Below are 19835 nucleotides of genomic sequence, written 5' to 3'. Positions count from 1 at the left end.
ATTTAAACAATATTCATAACTATGCGTTATAAAATAAACCAAAACGAGAGACCATTGATCGGATCACACCAACCGTGGCACCAAATCGGTCCAAAGACGTACACAATTCAAATATATATTTAAATTTAGGATATTCATTGATATTCCACAGTTTATTTTTTCAAAGCACCTCATCTGTGCCAGCAATTGCTAAAATACCATTTTTTTATACCCATGTCATGCTCAGTGTTAACACTTGGGGGTGAGGGTTCAGGTGTAAGCAGCCCTAAGTAACATTGATACCTCTGATGTGTTGGCTGACCTCTATTCTCTCCCTCTTTCCCTCTTTCTGACATACTTCCACACAACGCACATGTCCTCTTCTCATATACGTACACAAGTTCAATAAGTCACATTTAAAGTTGCTTCATGATGAAAAAATGGACTGGAACATGGTTCTGATAGGTTCATCTCCCTTAGTTTAACTTGTGTCGGTCAGAATTTCCCCATCACAGCACGGATCTATAACACACACCATGACACACTGTCAGTAACTTTCTGTCTCCATGGCCTTTATCTCCCGCCCATACTGTGCATTGCATAACAGCCAGTGTTGTTTACCTGAAGGGTTTAAAGGCTTAGGACATCATTAAGTGCAACACACAGACCCTTATGCACATACACACACACACACACACACACACACACACACACACACACACAATAACTAACAGCAGCCATCTGACATCAAACCAAGTGGAGCTTGATACTACTAAATCCTTCTTACTGTGTGATTTGATAGTCCCTTTTAAGCTCTGTCTTGAAACATCTGTCTATTTAATGATGCAGGCAGAGGATGTTCAGTTCACATGAGAGCCAAAGCTCGGTGGACACTGCAGTTCTTGAAGTCACCAACTTATTATATTATTTCCAAATTGCCCTCAGAAATCCTACAGTCTTGTCCAAAGTCTTTAATCCTCAGCGAGACAGCGATCACAGTCCCATCTCCACACATAGGTGGCTCCAGGGCCCGACTTTGCCTCTTTCTGCCGAATGACCAGCAGCAAGGGTTAAGGGAAGATTAGAGACTCTTCAAGTGGAGCGAGGAGGTGGAGGGCATGGCCGCCAGTAAGTCTCAGCCTGGTGAAGGACACTCACCTGACTGACAGGGGGCCAGAAGACGGCAGCAGAAACTGAGCTCCGGTGGCTCTAAAGCCGTATCTTCCCCAACCCTGGATGTGGCTCCTGTGTTTTATAAAAAGTTCAGGATTAGCCTAATCTGGTTAAGTGATTAGTGAGCGCTTCACATGCTCTTAGACAGGCAGATTAATAGGCAGCCAACACAAAGGTAGACAGCAGAGTGATGGTTCACCAAAGCTTTTGGGTAATAGCCGGGGAAGAGCTTGATCTGCCGTCGTCTATTCCGTTTTTGGGGCTGTGCCACAACATGATACATGTTACCATTAAAATGGTTATAAAGATGCCCAGGATTGCACGGCTCCATTACAGTATGTTGTGGAAGCCTACAGCTTTATTGTCCTGTGTGCTCCCTGTGCTTTGCTGATGAATTGACCAACCTGGAGGTCAGTCGGGGGGTCAGATTGCAAATGACACTGCTCACTGAGGCAGCACCTGCAGTCTAAAATAGTCAAGGGTTATTGATTCAAAATGATATACTGCACAGCGTTTACTTTGGATGACACGTTCTCTCTGCATTGTCAGTGCCACCAGCTCACAAATGTCTGTTTTTGCATGGACTCTTCTCAGTGTCTTCTTGCTGTCTTGCTTCTCCTGTTTGTCCTAAATGTATGTGTGTGTGTGTGTGTGTGTGTGTGTGTGTGTGTGCGCACATCCATCCATCCATCTTCCTGATGCCACACTCCTCTAATGCTGTGTGTTTGTTGAACTGTTGCCTTCTGCTTTCCCTTGCTTTCTTTGCTCCTCCCTCTTTGTGTGTGTGTTTGAACATGCACGTGCATGTGTGTGTGCATGTGTAGTAAGGATCAGAAACTCAGGGACGTCGAGGGAAGGGAGGTGCGTGTGTGTGTGTTGTGCGTGCAGGTCTGTCGGTGGGAGGGCGAGGGTGCTTTGTGATGCGTGGCTGATGATGCATCGTCGTCACAGGCCACTTTTCACAAACACACACACACAAACACACACACACACACACACACGCACACAGTGTCACAGAAATAGCTGATCCTCACATTATCCACACAGTACCGGCAGCATTCATGACTTCTGCGCTTTACTAGCAGTATCTCTATACTTCGGACCCCCCATTACCGGAGTTCCTACTAGGACCCCCTCCCTTCCACCCCCTTTTTCAGCCCTGCTCCCCATAATGGAGCAGAAGGGAGGCACTCGACGGAAGGGTAAGTTATTCCTAACTAATGTAGTCGTTCAGTTGCCCTTATAGCACCACTCTATTCGAGCTAATACCTTTTATTGACAACATGTAGGTTTTTATTCTCAATAGTTTCCTAACACTTTTTACAGGATCGCTCTGTAAGGATAGTTGTTTTATTGATGGACTCTACAGCCCACATCGGTTAGAAGTCATTTATTTTGTCTTGTATTATGATTCAGATGGAGAAATCTGGCTTTAATTGAGGTGCCGGTGTGTTGTGCCCCTATACTAGATTTAAAGTGAGATGTTAAAGTCATGAAAAGTGTTAACAGCAAGTGACTTTGCGGTGCTTCCGTTGTCAGGGGCTCACTTAGTCAAAAGCCATGACATTTGAATGAACTGTGGTCCTGTTCGGATTACTGAGCTTTCCAACTTCACCCCGTGCTAAAGTGCGTATCAGTGATCTTAGTCGATTCTCTTTCGAGTGTGTGTCTCCTTTTTTATGTTAACCTTGAGCTAAAGGAACTGATTTTTGACTCCCAGTGCCTTCTAAAGCTATTCCTCTCCCCCCTTTTTTGGTACAGTGAGCCCCGGGCTAGTGTTAGGCAGCTTACAACGTCATCACAGTGTGCGGCTTAGTGGTTATAAATAGGATGCATGGTCATTTATTACCACGGTGACCAGAGAGGCTGAGCCTAACCGTTAAGCACATCCTCAGTGTACCTGTACCTGCGGGTGAATCTGCACCAATCAGGAAGCGCAGCGCTGATGAAGTCCGGCTTAAGCCCGAGCGTCTTCATTGCTTCTTTATCCAGGGATGTGATCACACACACACGAAGCTGAGAAGAACTGATGGCAAAAGAGGGTATTTATCCGTCTGCCACCAACAAATGAAAGACTGACAGCTGTTCCGATTAATAACTCCTTTCAACTGTGCAGTGTGCCGGGGCAGGGCAGGGCAGGGCAGGGCAGGGAATCCTACCCCCTTATGTAACATCACGGCTCTTTAGTGATCAGATGTTGGGGGCAGTCGAGCACGCATCAACAGTGGGCAACCATCTGCACTCCTATTTGCTTTATCCTGCCATGATACTAAGAGTTTGACCACAAAACATTGTAATGTTGGGGAATTGTTCACTTAAGTAAAAGCATACTGTCTTTATGTGCGTACAGAGGGAGTTGGGTTAAATTGTGCGCTGGGATTAACAAACAAACACTTCCTCCTTTACCAGCAGGTAGGAAAACAGTGTTAAAGTAATGTTAACCTATTTCCAGTACTGTGAAATACAGGCAGTTTGGAGTATTTGACATTATTAATACTTCCTACTGAAATAATCTTCGTAACACAACTGAAAATGTTGTATTAATTTCTTGACAACGCTCGGAGCCCACCATTGTCTGGTCCTTGGCGGCGTGCTCTTTCATTAATTATAATTTATTAAGTGATAAGCCACGTTATATTTGGTTCCTGTAAAGCTGCTCCTGTCAGTTCTCGTGGTTCGCTGCAGAATGATGCTTTGTTGTTTGTGTTTGGGTCTTAAAACATGCAGTGTCTGATAGTTACAAGGAGTTAATTCATTTTCAGTCCTAAACTAATCGTATTATTATTTACAGTAGAACTAGTAAAAGTAATTCAATACATGTTCATGTTTGTACATCATTCAAAAGGATTTAACCGAACAAGACAAGTGATATGAACTTTGCTTGGCAGTTTGCACAGTTGTCATATTTTATTTCTTGTACCAAGGTGTTCTTTTACTACCAGCCTTGGGTTTAATTGGAAAAGAGGACGTTCCCGTTTTAACTAGGAGGGGTTGATTGAACCTGTTTATTTGATAGAACATCTTTTACAGACACAAAGGGCTTCACATGATACAATTGTTAAAGTACCCAAACCGTAAAATGAGCAAGCAAGAAAATTAAAAAGAGTTCAAATGACAAAATTGAGACAAACCTGAGACAAAAGCCAGTTTAAACAAGTGAGTCATCGCCATCAACACACTGTTTACCCTCCACCAATGTCACATTTTCAGGGGTCACCTTATGCGCTAAAGCACAGGGAGACTCTGCTTGCCACCTGCAGAAGTGGAACACACACACACACACACACTCACACAGACACACACACACACACACACACACACACACACACACACACACACACACACACCATAAAATACATCTGCATTCATTCATCAACAGTTACACAAGAGATTTAACCCTCCTCCCTCTGTAATATAAACGAACCACAGGGTTCCTTAGACTCTGTTTTCACTCTTGCTTAAAACGTTGAAGTTTATTACTATTGCCATTCATTTGTGACAAACTTGCACACTTCTTTACAGCAAGCTCACAGGCTCAAAATAATGAGACAGTAATAACAGAGATGTGGCAGGGTGCATTGATGACAGATGAGAGTAAACGCTTAAATTCAAATCACAACTGTTCGCCTTGTTTGGCCTTGGCTTTCATTGTTTGATTAGCTTTATTTATTTTTCCAGATATGACGGAAGGGTGGGGGTGGTTTAGTCTTTCATATACATGCAAAATAAGAGGAGGAAGTGTCGAGACGAAGACAAACACAATAAATGAGGTGCAGCCAGTGTAACTCTGCCAAACCGTTAAATACGGCACATAAACACCTTCCATCCAACCCAGCAGGAAGAAAGAGCTCACTGTGTTTCAGTGCAGATGGGTTTTGTTGGTTTAAAGTGACTTTGCACACTGAACTCTTCACGTCCATCCAACGTTGTCTAGTCACAGACTGTTAACTCCGCTGCTTCGGTGGAGTTTAGTTTGATGCGATTACATTTTTGCGGTTGTTTGAGTAGTAATAGAAAATCCTCCCCAACCACTTATTATTATGTAAGCGTCCCCGTGCCTCTATCATAAATAGATTCCATACCACGGTACGTACATTAACATGCAGAATCACCGGATAAGCCTCATGAGATTAAGTATCGGACGCCCTATGCATCCATAACCAATTTCACTTGAACACACACACACACACACACACACACACACACACACACTCGCAGCTTTCATCTTCAAAGGTACTCCCATTCTTTCATGAGGAGCAGGTGCACATTGGCCGACATTTACATCATTTTCCCTTATGAATACGTTTGCACGTGCAGTGCACTTTCAGCTTTCCTTAACCGACACGAAAACAGCTGATGTTAGGACTCAGTGCGCAATGCAGGATAGGTACTCGTGACATCATCTGACATCTCTGCAGTATGTACCTGGTCAGTCATCGTAACTATGCAGGTTTTGTCAGGGAGGCAGAGCTGGACAGGGTTTTGGGAATGATCTTAGTTCAGCATTTGCACCTCTTCTCCCCCAAGTACCAGCCCAAACAGAGGTGGATTGTATGTATTTATAGATAACCTGAATCATTCACTTATTATTCTGTAATGCTGTAGCAACATCCAAGCAGGCAAACACGCATTGTTCGGTTAAAGGTCAGTCCTGCACTTTGGTGTTGCGCCATTAGATGATGCCCAGATATTTATAAGGTCCATTTGGTAAGAGAGGACATAAACATGAATTTCCTAGAAGCAGAGTTCAAGCTTAATAACAACATGTGTAATGTGCACAGAGGCTAACATCTGTTAAGTAGGCCAGAGTCTTGTCACTGCTACTGTATATGTATCTGGACCATGTCCCCCAGGACTGTTCGACAGCACACCGATCGACATCTACACACCAACAGACTGATAGACATGTACATACATACGTCGTCTTTATCTTCCATAGCGTCCTCTTATGTCCTGTGCCCCTTTTGCTTTTTCTTTTGCACTTTATCTACAACAATTACTGCAGGAGTGGCAGTTTTTGGCTTCTACTGAGAGGATTTGTGGCAGCTGGTACCTTTGCCTAGATTTAATAATAAAAGGGTTACCATGGGGTGATGACATTTTTATTCCATGGGCAAAAAAAAGAATAAACAAGACAGATGCAAATGACAAAAAAGAGGAAAATATAAAAGCATAATACCAGCATGTTGTTTTTTTCGGTTGTAATTAATACCCATTAGTCTCAGTTTGCTACTGTATTATCCATCTTTTCTACGCCTTGTAGTACGTACCTTATGTTTTGTGTTGTTAAGAAATAGTGGGTCCCCCGATTCCTAAACAGTGTTTCCCTTAGGTTTAAGCTTTAAAGCGTTCAAAAACGCAGACATGTACAAAACGCAGATACGTGCAACCATACAGAGACAGAAAAGACGTGCCGTTGTGTAAATAAGAGGCCATTTAGTTTGTTTAAGGACAAGATGTCGGGCAGTTCTATAGGAAAGGTATCCTTTATGGATATCCTTTAACCTCCTTAAATGATGTTGGGCCCCTGAAACTGCTGAGTGAGATGTGATTGCGGCCCCTACAGAGCTCCAGTCAGAGGGCCCCAGTCAGTGAGTCATTAGTTGATTTAAGTCTTTTACTTCCGTAGTAGGCGCTGCATATAAAATGAAATTAAAATAACTTGATCTTCAAGGGGGGGTGGGGGGTGTCGTTGGGAGGGTGGGGCGCCCCTCTAATATAATGGTAGGGGAAACACTGCTAAATGTTATTTCAATGACTTAGACAGTGTCCTCATTTAGGATCCTAGTGGCCTGAATGCAGAAGCTCCTCCTGAGCCTCTCAGTGCTGGTCCGGTGTATCTGGTACCTTCTTCCCGACCTCAACAGGGAGAAAAGGCCGTTACCCAGGTGTTTGTTTGTTATTCTTGCAGTGCCTGGTGTAGAGTAGAGAACACACAGCTTTTTTCAGGGCCTTGTGGTCCTGTTTGGAGCTTTTTCCATACCAGGAAGTGATGATCCCCGTTAGGACACTCTTGATGATACAGGGATTGAAATCCCTCAGTATTTTAGGGGATACCTGAAATCTCCTCAGGGGCTTCAGGTGAAAGAGTCTCTTCCTTGCCCTTTACACCACTGAGTCAGTATGCAGTGCCCAGGTCAGTGACGTGGAAGCCAAGGTACTTTCCCCAGAGGACCCACTGACATTAAGGGGGCAGTAGTTCCGACCCCGTTTCTTCCCAAAGTCCACTATTCTCTCCGTTGTCATGCTGACATTCATAAGTAGGTTTGGTTGCCTGACACCAGCGGGTAAAGCACACCACTTCTTTCAGGTTGGCCTTTTACTTGTTATCTGTGATCAGGCCCACGGCTGTGTCTTCAGCAAACCCGATGATGGTGTTGGAGTCCAAAGGGGCTACACAGTTCCACATACACAGTGAGGTGTTTAAGCCCAGGTCCTTGAGCATTTGTGACGAGCTTGGAGAACTACAGTTTCAGGTGTCGGACTGTAGTCAGTGAACAGCAATCCCACACAGGAGTTCTTCATTCTCCATGAGATCGGGCGGTCGGTTGGGAAAGATGTTCTAGAGTACACCGAGGAATGGGGACGTTTTCTGTTTCAGAACTGAGAATATGGAATAAAGTTAATTTAGCTATAAAAAGAAAACACGCTATGCGTCACCCATCTATCTATCGTTGTCTGTGTAGCAGCTCCACACTTTATACTTGATAAGATCCCAGGTTTGAGACTAATTCTCTGGTTTCTGGCTTTGAGAGAGTAGCTCACGTTCACAACTGTTGATTGAACTTTCCTTGGTCATGGAAACAACACTGGATACCATGGTAACAGAGAAGAGCAGCAAATCCTCATGTTTGAGAAGTTAATTTGCCGTCTTTTAAATTCAATTAATTATCAAAAATCAAAAACGTATCGTTCCACTTCTGCATTACGCTTGCTAATTAACTTAAGTTGCCTTATGAAACAAAACTGACATGTGAAGTCCAACATATTAGATCACAATGGGCATTGTATCTATTATAAATCACTTTTTTAAATCAAGAACAGCAGGAGCCTTTGAGTTGAGGAGGCACACCCCCATCACATGTGCTACCCTCAGACCGTGGCATTGGACAGTCTGTTCAAAAGTGCGTTATTTTTACTGTAAACGTCGAAGCGTATCATGTGATCACTATGTCACAGAACATTTTCTTCACTGTATGTTTGAACTATTACACATCAGTGACTCTGTTAACCTCCTGATTGACATCTAAACCACTTTACACGTCAGCACATTCTAAAAGCAGAAACCGCACCTGATTTGGAAACGGTACTGACAGTTTTAGCCTGCCGTCGGACCTCAAAGAGGATTTAGCTGGTATCATTTAAGACAATGATTACCTGCGGTGTGTAGCATCCTGCTAAGCTAAGCAACGACTGACAGGTCAATTCACCCTTGGCTGCATCCTCGCGGTACAATGGTCGTTATCTCAAATTAATTTCCTGTTATCCAGGCTTATTGAAACGTTGTGCCTTCACCTAATATGTCTCACAGTATTTCCCACTCACGCCGTGTTTTAAAGAGCTACATAGTAGTACAAGGACAGAGTGACTTTCCCTGTGATTAACACAGGGTTAAGCCACGCCGCAAGCCTCTTATTCCCCCTGCAGCTGGATCAAGCAGTAAAAGTTACCCGTGAAATCCCCACTGCGGCCATAGTTCACCGTAGGCAGCTCCACTGATGAAGACGGGGCAGAGAGCCGTGGTGTCGTTACTGTAAGGGCTGGGAAATGGACAAAAATATTGGTTGTGAATATTATTATATCTTGAGGCATTGCCGTGTTTAACTGTAGGAAATAAGTAGCTTAAAACAAAACAGTTGGACTTTGACTAATAGAGCCCTTTAATCTTATTCTTAATTATCTTAACTTTGTAATACCAACTGTATTATATTATATTATGTTTGAAGTGGTAGGGAACCAGAGGGTCGTTTGGTTCGAGTCCCTGTGTGGACCATGAATGGAGCGTGGACTGGTGGCTGGAGAGGTGCCAGTTCATCTCCTGGGCACTGCCGAGGTGCTGTTGAGCAAGGCACCAAACCCCCAATTGCTCGGACCCCCTCGCTCTGACATCTCTCCATTAGTTGCATGTATATAGGTCCTGTGTGTGTGTGTGTGTGTGAGTGTGTTTCGGGCCTGTGTGTGTGTAAAATGAAAAAATAGAGTGAATATTGAATTTCCCCGTTGCGGGATAAATAAAGGAATTCTTCTTCTTCTTCTTTAGATTTGAGATCAAGTTATGATGAAATTATGGATCATGAAGACAAATGTTTTGATTAAAAGTAAAAATTGTCAATTGCATTGTACATCGCTAGTATTTAGATAGAGGTAACAAAGCTGCGTGTCACCTGAATGTTTATAAGAGTCTTTAAAAGTGTCGGATGCTGTTCCAATTTAATCCTGTCTGCAAAAACGGGCTGCAGGAGTAGTCCTCCATTGTCCCTGTGTTGGTTCTTTGTGGGCGCTCTGGTACGGACTTTTGAGTTTGAGACGTTTGTCGTCACCATTTCTGTTTGGTTTCCTGTTGCATTGTTCCTCTTTCATTCCTTTTGAACCCAATGTTTATTGTTTTATTGTTTGAATCATTGGTTTTCATTTGTTTTATTGTCTTTGAAGCACAATGTGACATTTTTGTGTGGCTGGTGCCAGCAGAGTTGTGTTATTTCTGGTGTTGCGTAGTCAATATAATGTCAACATAGTTGTGTAATTAGGTAGAACTGGGATCAACTTCAGCTGCTGGCGAGTTTCCCCCCCCCCCGTTCTTCCTCCGAATCAAAGGTTTGAGCCTGGAGGTCATATCTTTTTGACTCATTACGAACCTTTACAGGCTGTAGGCTACTTGGCCAGCTAGCAGCTATCATGTTATCCAGCATCCGGTTCGGCTATGTTTATTTGTAAATGTACAATAACTAGTTTAGCAGTTTGTTTATGTGGTACAGATTGTTGTGTGCCATGGTGTTTCTCCCTGTTAAAGAAGGTTAGTTGTGTGTGAGAAGAGTATGCAGTTATACTGGCACTCACACCGTGTGCCCTGACCGTATCGCTCTTTGCTGCTATGAACCGATGTGGCACACAGAATAAATAATGGTATCTCAGAGGACATACCGTCCAGCACTAGCATGATTACATGTGCATTAAACTAAGAGGATCTTTCCCATCTCTCACATGATGGAGGAGATGCTCACATAGATAATCTTTAGCAAACACGTTCGTCTGGAAACGATCCTTCACCGTTTACACTTGGACTTGACTGCAGCTTGTCGGGTATCTTAGCCCCTGCACTCTAAGCTGTCTGTTCATTCAAAGCATTTGCTCAGTGTGTTGCTGTGTACAGTAGGTTTCCAGCCCAAGCAGACACGACGTGGCTCAACAGTTTGGTGCTAGAATGTCGTCTCTGAAGACGGCTCGGTTGCTGTGCGTGACGTAGGCTGTGGTTGGTTCAATCGAGATGCAGAGAAGAGGTGTACTTTAAAAATGACCATTAACAGGCCTGAGAGAACTTGTTAGGTTGAAACATAAGACCTTAAAAGTTGCGTTATATATATATTGTCCTAGCTCGTGGGGTAGGAGCTCCAAATGAGATCCAATTGTATTCTTTAAAAGTGTATTATTCGTGCCATTATTTCAAGCATAATGATATTTTCCGCACTATAAGGCGCACCACATTATAAGGCGCACCTTCAATGAACGTCTTATTTTGAAACTTTTTTCATATATAAGGCGCACCACATTATAAGGCGCATAGAACAGACGCTACAGTCGAGGCTGGTGTTACGTTCTGCATCCATTAGATGGAGCTGCTCTAAAGGGAATGTCAACAAAACAGTCAGGGGAGGTCGTCTTGTTGCTTCCTCCACTTCCGCATCATTGATTGGTTCATGTTAAACTCTCTGGCTGCTGCTCTATTACCGTGTTCTACTGCGTGACTAATGGCCTTGAGTTGAAACTCTGCGTCGTAAGCGTGTCTCTTAACAGGAGCCATTTTGGGCTCTTTACACAAACACACAGATGGAAATGAAACGGCACGCTTAACGCAGTCGTATATCACAACATGCACCGCGCGTTACTTCTTCTACGGGGGAAAATAGAGTCGGCGGCTGCTCACCGTAGTTGCAAGACCTGTTGTGGCTCAATATTGGTCCATATATAAGGAGCACCGGATTATAAGGCGCACTGTCGGCTTTTGAGACATTTGAAGGTTTTTAGGTGCAACTTATAGCGCGGAAAATCATTGAAAGAGGCGAGGGGGATAACGAAACAATCCGCCACCGCTTGATCCGACTGTCCTAAAATGCTAATTTAGTTTTACATTTTCCATGTAAATAAATCAAATATCTATATATAATTGAATCTTCATTGTGTCATATGACGTTTTTGGGTCTGGAAATAGAAAAAAAAGAATAATTATATCACAAGTGAAACTCATCCCTCACATCAAAAGCTAGAAATGTGGCAGCCAAGCACAACAACAGTGACGTAAGGACTAATGAGGTGTCCATTATCAGGAGTTAATGTGCGACAGGGAGGTCAGAACCGAGACGAAGAGCATTGTCACTACCATTGTCACTTGCTTTACGAACAAAATTGATCCGGACCTTGACTAATACCTGGTTACGCATAAGGATCTTATGCATTGGAAGCATTGTTCACTGTTCCAGTAAAAGGATGAACCTTCGATGCATCTTAGCGGAGGGAGATATTTCTAGTCCAGACCCCCAAACTACGAGCCAGAAAGATTCCACAAACAGTAAAGATCATTTAACATTGACAGTGTTGTTAATGAGATAGCGTCTTGCTAACATGTTGCAATCGTAGACAGAGGCGCATTAATTTAGATTGATGAGCATTTCCTCTAGAACTACTTAGTAGGGGTATCGAGTATTCGCCCAGACAATGGTGTAACTGTCTTTAGGAGTCTGTGGCTCGGCATGCAAGTTTGTTTAATCAGTTATGGAAATGATCTGTAAAGTATCAAATGCACTTTGTGGCATTGTTGCTGTGTCACGCTCAATTCCTGCCTTCTGATTCACATTATGTTTGAGGTTATGAATCTACATCCTGCAAGACAGTCTTGTGGGTTTACATGACTCTTAATACCACGTTATGTTTCTCAGTATCACATCTGCTGCTACATTTGTTGGCTCGTACCTTTGTTTTGTTGTGTTAATGTTCCTATTTAAATAAGCCGCGTACACGTCCGTACTGATAACCTCGATGAAGGCTGAAACATATTTATCATTTAGAGCCGCTGCTCCTCAGCGTTGAAAGGAGCCAGTTGAGGTGGTTCAGGATCATCTAGTAAGGATGAACCCTGGGCGCCTCCCTAGGAGTGTTCCAGGCACGTCCAGCTGGGAGGAGGCCTCGGGGAAGACCCAGGACCAGGTGGAGAGATTAGATCTCCACACTGGCCTGGGAACGCCTCAGGATCCCCCAGTTAGAGCTGGTTAATGTGGCCCGGGAAAGGGAAGTTTGGGGTCTCCTGCTAAAGCTGCTGCCCCCGCGACCCGACCCCGGATAAGAGGCTGAGGATGAGATGAGATGAGATGTTCCACGACAGTATACTGCCACACTGCCTTTTTTAGTCATCATGATTTGTTTTCTTATTTATCAATGTTGATGTTTTCTTTGGTTATGTACGTTAAGTAGAATCTGAACTCTGAGCAAATGTTGAGGGATTGAAAGCAAAGCCCACACACAGGAGCAGTTACACACAGGAGCAGCATGTAGCACAGGTGTAACCAGGAAACCAGTAAATAAGACTGAATGCTGTCAAACCAGACCAGGGGAAGATGTGGTGGATGCAAACCCTGTAAGCTTTTGTTTTACTGAGCAGCAAACGTTTTTTCTGAATGATGAGCCTGTTCAGACCATGACCCACATTGTATCCTCTGTATGTCACTGTTGCCTGGGCTCACATTGTGATGGCAACGGTGATACGATATACTGTTCAGGCCTAATCCCAATACATAATCATAAAACCTTATTTGTTTTCTAAGTGTGTGTGTGTGTGTGTGCGGGTGTGTGTGTGTTTGTGTGTGCCTGTGCGTGTGCCTGCGTGTGTCTGTGGGCCTGTGTGTGTGTGTGTGCCTGTGTCTGTGTGTGCGTGTGTGTGTCTGTCTTTCTGTGTGTGTGTGGGTCTGTGTGTGTGTTGGTCTGTGTGTGTGTGTGTGCGTGTGTGTGTGCACAGTTACATAGAGTGAGAATCCATTTCCCTTTTTAACGCTTAGGTTTGAATTATTAATGCATGTTATGAGAAGTCCTGACCGTGATCTGGATTATTAAAAATTAATGTAAAAATACAAAACAGATGCACATGAGTGCGAGGCAGAGACGTCAGAGGGGTTTCCGTCTCCACTGTCTCCAAACAGAAAAATGCTTTCACCCAGGAATTGTACAGTCCAGTAATTTATTGTTTTTTTTATTATTATTTCATAAAGAAAACCTCTGACATGTTTGTGCAAAAGCTTGTTTGGTTACCAACACAAACTCTGGTGGTTGTGAACAGACCCACAGGATCCAATTGATCATAATGGCCGTATAGAGCCAGATGACAGAGCCACTCCTCTCTCCACTGATGTAAACACACCACTACAAACCATCAAAGGAAAGCACAGTTACACTTTCAATGTGTTACAAATTCAATTGCTTTCATATGTTTACTTTAGGCTTAATGTGCACTGTGCTGCAATAATGAAGAAATAATAAATACAGAATATACTAAAAATATTTGAAGTAACGCATTTGATATTTAGCATTAAATCGTATGGATTGGGTGTAAAAGCTGTAATTGTGACAACTCTATTACAAACATGGACTTTGTTTATATGTGCAAAATATTACATTTTTGTCCTTATTCTGAAAAAGACAATATTCCTACTGAGCTGTTTGAAAATGAATATCCCACAGCTAACATGCAGCCATGCATACAGCTATTAAAGTAACATAATATAGGATTCATTTCCAAGTTGTCCACTGGTGGCGGACGTGTTCGACTGTACGAGTCCCCCCTCTTTCATTCCACCTTCTGGAAAAGGCCGGTGTTGTGATATTTGTGCGTGTTCTAAAACCTGCTGATATCCAAGTCTGTAATAAGGTTTAAAAGTAGGTGTGTTTCTCATTCCGACCACAAATGGGAGCTTTTTTTTGGGTATGCATCTCTACCCTTGCTATGGGGCGGCAGTAGCTCAGTCCATAGGTGACTTGGCTGGGAACCGGAGGGTCGCCGGCTCGAGTCCCTGTGTGGACCATGAATGGAGCGTGGACTGGTGGCTGGAGAGGTGCCAGTTCATCTCCTGGGCGCTGCCAAGGTGCTGTTGAGCAAGGCACCAAACCCCCAACTGCTCGGGGAGCCGGTCCACTAGCAGTCCCCTCGCTCTGACATCTCTCCATTAATTGCATGTATATAGGTCCAATGTATGTGTATGTGCATGTGTGTGTATTTCGGGCGTGTATGTGTAACATGAATAATAATAGAGTGAAAGAATTGAATTTCCCCATTGCGGGACTAATAGAAGAATTCTTCTGCTTCTTCTCTCTGTTGGCAAGAGACCGGCAAGAGGCGGTGTGTGCCCACTGCGGTTAAAGATCCCAGAGACCTATATCCAGAATGTGCCCCATACATGTTCAAAGAATGCCCATTTATCACACCAGCATATCCCACATGTCTTAATAAGAGAATGCTACATGCAACAGAATAGGCTGTTTACATCACCAAAATCTGGATATTTTCATATTCAAACTGTATACTTTATTAGCATGTCTGATCCATCCGTAGTGTGAGACAATGTAGGACGGACAGACCTAAGACCATGGAAAGGCTTCTCCCATAAGGAAGCGTGTTTTTACAAACATGTGTGACAGTGGAAACACAGCAGTGGATGTCTTTGCCACTCACCGTCCATATTATCACACGAATAAACCTACGACATTTTTTTTTAAATGAAACAACTGTGTGGTGTTTCCACAGGTGACGGCGTCCCAAAGGAAAACAGCCCCTTTATCAACAACACAGACATCGACAAGGGCAACAGCTACGATGGCACCAACATGGCACTTTTCGAGGTAAGCCGTTCATCATCAGCGTGATAAAGCCCCTCTACTCAGGATTGGGGGATTTTTTACCGCACAACAGCACGGTTTGTTTTGGCACGATGGTATAAACCACGACATGGTGAGGTGGTGGTCAGCACTGTCGCCTCACAACATGAGGTTTCCTGGTTTGAATCCCGGCTGGGGCCCTTCTGTGTGGAGTTTGCATGTTCTCCCCGTGTCTGTGTGGGTTTTCTCCGGGTTCTCCGGTTTCCTCCCACAGTCCAAAGACGTGCAGGTGTTCGGTTCATTGATGGCTCTAAATCACCCGTAGGTGTGAATGGTTGTCTGTCTCTGTGCGTCTCTATGTGTCCTGTGATAGACTGGCGCCCTGTCCAGGGTTGATCCCGCCTCACACCCGATGTCAGCTGGGACCAGCCTCTCTGCGACCCCAACAGGGACAAGAAGATGAATGAATGAATGTATAAAACCCACAAAAGAGAAAGCCCAAACTGTGGGGCGGATGCATCAATATCATTTTGACTTAAACATTCACTGCTAGAACTTTCTACATCTGCATTTTAAATCAGATCTCTGCAGCTAAACCTTCATTAATGCACAGTGTGCTGAAGCATCAGGGTGAGTTGTGTTTGAACTGACTAAATACAGCAGGAGCTAAAGGCACCGCTCTTTTCTTAGCTCAACAATGCGTCAATCAAAGAGTGGACTTGCCATGTTACGCACCAGCTGAACCCTTTCCAGGTGCTTTGCGCTGCCCTTTGGCAGACGCTCTGCGGGCACTGGCCCTCGCACAGCAAAGAATCAATAAGGGGCCGCGGCTTCTGTTTTCCCCACTCTGCATGGAGCTGACCCAGCCGTGCTTTTCTTAGATGCTTTGAACAGTTACATAAATACGGCACTGCTCATTTTGATCCTGAAAGAACGGACTGCTCAAAGGCCAAATACAAGTATTTTTAAAAACTGAATATGATTATAGGCTTAACAAACACACGCGTTATGTTACTGTAAGTTGGGAATAAATGAATCCTGAGTGAGGAACATGACGTTGAAACTAAATTAAGTGTGTGATCAACTGCTCTTGTTCAGCATGTTAAAACATATATATGTTCTCTATCGCAGGAGGAGATGGACAGCAACCCCATGGTGTCGTCTCTTCTCAACAAACTGGCAAACTACACCAACCTCACTCAGGGGGCCCAGGAGCACGAGGAGGCTGACGACGATGAGGGGCCCAAGAAGAAAGCCGTTAAGGTACAGCGGTCTTCTTCTTTGAAGCAGGGGTTGAATTAGAGCTTTAAGGTGGAGTAAAGTCAGGATCCGTACAGTTGCATGTTAACAGTTTTTGTTCCAAACCCGCTGAACTGATCATTACATAACAGGATCTCTGACCGACGAAGCCCTGACGTTTGTTTTATTCTCAAATATTTCTTGGGTTGTGCAAACTTCAGCCACTTGTTTTCTTTCTCTGTCCCTGCTCAACCTCAACACTCACTGGGAAACTGTTTTATTATATGAAGGTGTATAATAGAGTCATCCAGTCTCTCTCTCATACAGAATACTTAATTTTGCAAGTTAAATACAGCAAATTTATTTAGAAAACCCAACTTTCGATACTCCAACGGTTACCTTGACTCTGATACGGGTTCCTTTTTTCAATACACACTTGTCTAAATCCATTTTTCAGCTGATTTAAAGCTATGGGACGTACGTACACTGTAGTCAAACCTAACAAAATACACACACACACACAAACACGAGCCCGGATTGTGTTTAATGTTTTTCCTGGGGGGGGCAGGTCTATGAATATTGACTCACTTTTGGAGACAGCCTCTAGTGGCCATCCCAGGAACTGCAGTTTCTGGCGCTAGCGTTTCATTTTCCAGCCCCGGATGTTGCCACTTTAAAGACAGCGTTGCATAATTCGGACCATTCTCAGGGTTCCTGAAGGGTACTTTTTTCAACACACGCTTGTCCAAATACATTTTAACATTGCTCAGCTGATTTAAAGCTATGGGACGTACGTACACTGTAGTCAAACCTAACAAAATACAACCACACTCATGAGCCCCGACTGTGTTTAATGTTTTTCCTGAGCATCTTAACATGGAGGGGGGGCGGGGGGGGGGGTCTATGAATATGGACTCACTTTTGGAGACAGCCTCAAGTGGCCATCCAGGGAACTGCAGTTTCTGGCACTTGCGTTTCATTTTCCAGCCCTGGATTTTGCCACTTTAATGACAGCGTTGCATATTATGGACCATTCTCGTCCTTGTGTTTAATTTGCTCAGTAACACCAAATTGTGATAGTGTCACAGCTGCGTGTTTATAGAGTATTTTGGAATGGCTTTGAAATCGGCTCAGCCAATCACAATCAAGGGCAGGAACTATCCATTTTACAACAACAAGCTTCCTTCAAGGCAGCATTCCTATTTTCCAGGCTGTACTTTATATAGAGCACCGTACAGGCTTTACTAAATACCTGTTGAACCTATTGGAGTCAGAGAACAGCAGTAAAAGAGGTCTGTAATCAGACTGTATGTACTGCTGGCAGTCTAGCACATACAGTCTCCTGTTTGTGAGTCAGCACAAGCTTTCGTGCTGCTCTCGCTCTACGGTCCATGTGTGCTGTTCCTCCTCTAGGATCCTTCAGTGCTCATGTTTTGGGTTTCTCAGAAAAGAAAAATGAAAAGTAGCCACAGTGCTGCCATGCGCCACATAAATGCTTGGGTAACCACAGCTCCAGTCCCATGCCAGTTGCCCCATCCTGTCCCCTGCATGGAAACGGGCCTCGGGGAACCTCCCATTGGCTTGCAGGAACATCCTGGTAAAGAATTACGCCGACACCATTGTCGCCCCTCTTCGTCTGGACCAGTGGGACTAGTGCTGTGCATTTGGAGACAGATGGCTAAAAAGGTAGCAATACGAGGTGATCGATTAGACATTTTGTGTGTCTGTCAGAAACGTTTATCCTCCCGTCGCCTGTGCCTTTTTACACGCCGTTGCGTAACTCCAGCTTTTTGTAAGGAATGCTATCTTTGGGGTGGAAGGACTGAAGGACTTTCCACATGTTTTGTCACTGGTTACTGGATAATGTAGTGGCTTATATAAATGATGCCTGTGTCACTGAGATGTAAGTCTTCCATCCATGTTGGCTCATTTTCATCAAACATTGTTTTAAGCGCGATCGTCATGTTGTCAACGGTGACAGCTTCTGCTCGGTCTCCCAGCACATTAATGATACTAGCCATCAAAGGGACAGTTCAAACTACTTTACTTAAAACAAAAGCTTCTAAATGATCGAGCCTGGGGAAATGAAGGGTGTTCACCACTGTCTCAGGCTGGAATACTACGCATGTATGTGTGTGTGTGCTGTTATTTTAGCTTAACTAACAGCACTCATTTGTCCATTTTGTTGCAACTCTGAAAAGACATTTTGGTTTCTCGGTTTTATTTTTGTGGGAATAACTGAATTGACTCATACCACGTATTGTCACGTGTACACATTTCTCTGTCCCCCTCTCACTTCCCCTTTACATGATGCATTTATCCCCCTTATTCCTTCCTCGTCTTCTTCTCTGGTCTTATTTTCTCCTGTCCAGTTTTTGCTGCTTATTGTTGCTGTAATTCTCACCTCATGTTCCTCCCCTGTTTTTAGCACTAGTCACCTGCACATACACATACACGGATACACACATTCATTTATGTTCTGCTCTATTGTCTTTTGTCCCTACGCCCTAACCCCTCTACAGAGCCCTCAGATGGGGACCTTCATGGGTGTCTACCTCCCCTGCCTCCAGAACATTCTGGGGGTCATCCTGTTCCTGCGTCTCACCTGGATTGTCGGCACAGCCGGCATCTTGGAGTCACTGGCTATTGTCGTCTTGTGCTGCTCTTGTGTGAGTACTCAACCTTCATGACGCACATGACTTTTTTGTTAAATTCTTACTCTTCTTTATCCGTCTTAGCTTTTGGTTTGGACTTGAAAGAAAGGTTTTAATACAAGTGTGCAAACTTTCCATCATTGGGTGAAAATTGCCATTTCGAATCCTAAAGAGTTCATTTTTTCGATGTTTGTGGATTGAAAGAGTTTTTGTTAAATTTGGTGGTAGGCGTTGGGGTTTAGGGGGATCTGAATGACGTCACCTTTTAACTGCCCGTATGATGCGGGGTTGCTGGTGATTTCGCCTGCAATACTGTCTGTAAGAGGCAGGAAAGTGCTCAGTTTTTAGCTAGTGAGCTAATTTAGTATATTATATAAGATTAAGACAATATCAGGAATCCATTGGTACCAACCATGTCATGGCAGCTGAAGTCAGGGGGCTAAATAACGCTCCAACACAAGGGTAAACGTTGGTGACCCATTTTCAAAATGGTCCCTTGACCTCAAGATATCTAAATGAAAATGATTATCCCAGATAGTTTGGGTTAACAAACATGCATTTTTTCCTCATGCAGTACAGATGTGTTATTTACACCTATTCTGAAAGTGAGCATTGTAATATTTCTGCGTACTTGGGTCCATAAGAGTCTTGAATTGCATCACTTGGGTCTAACTGCAAAGCTGAGACTTTTGTGGATCCCAGTTGTACTCATGTGTG

The 19835-nt window shown here is 43.8% G+C and overlaps 1 protein-coding gene across 3 annotated transcripts in view; it reads left to right on the top strand.

The window, feature by feature from the left end:
- Window positions 1–19835, top strand: part of slc12a7b (solute carrier family 12 member 7b) — a 73105-nt gene that overhangs the window by 24673 nt on the left and 28597 nt on the right. For all 3 annotated transcript variants that reach the window (XM_083936087.1, XM_083936086.1, XM_083936088.1), the window contains exons 2-4: window positions 15155–15249; window positions 16357–16488; window positions 18987–19133. In XM_083936087.1, the coding sequence (XP_083792213.1) occupies window positions 15155–15249; window positions 16357–16488; window positions 18987–19133 (374 nt within the window). The remainder of the gene's footprint in view (window positions 1–15154; window positions 15250–16356; window positions 16489–18986; window positions 19134–19835) is intronic.

This window comes from Echiichthys vipera (assembly GCF_963691815.1).
Source record: "Echiichthys vipera genome assembly, chromosome: 21".
In the NCBI taxonomy this organism is placed as follows: domain Eukaryota; kingdom Metazoa; phylum Chordata; class Actinopteri; order Perciformes; family Trachinidae; genus Echiichthys; species Echiichthys vipera.
This window is presented reverse-complemented; position numbering and strand designations above follow the sequence as displayed.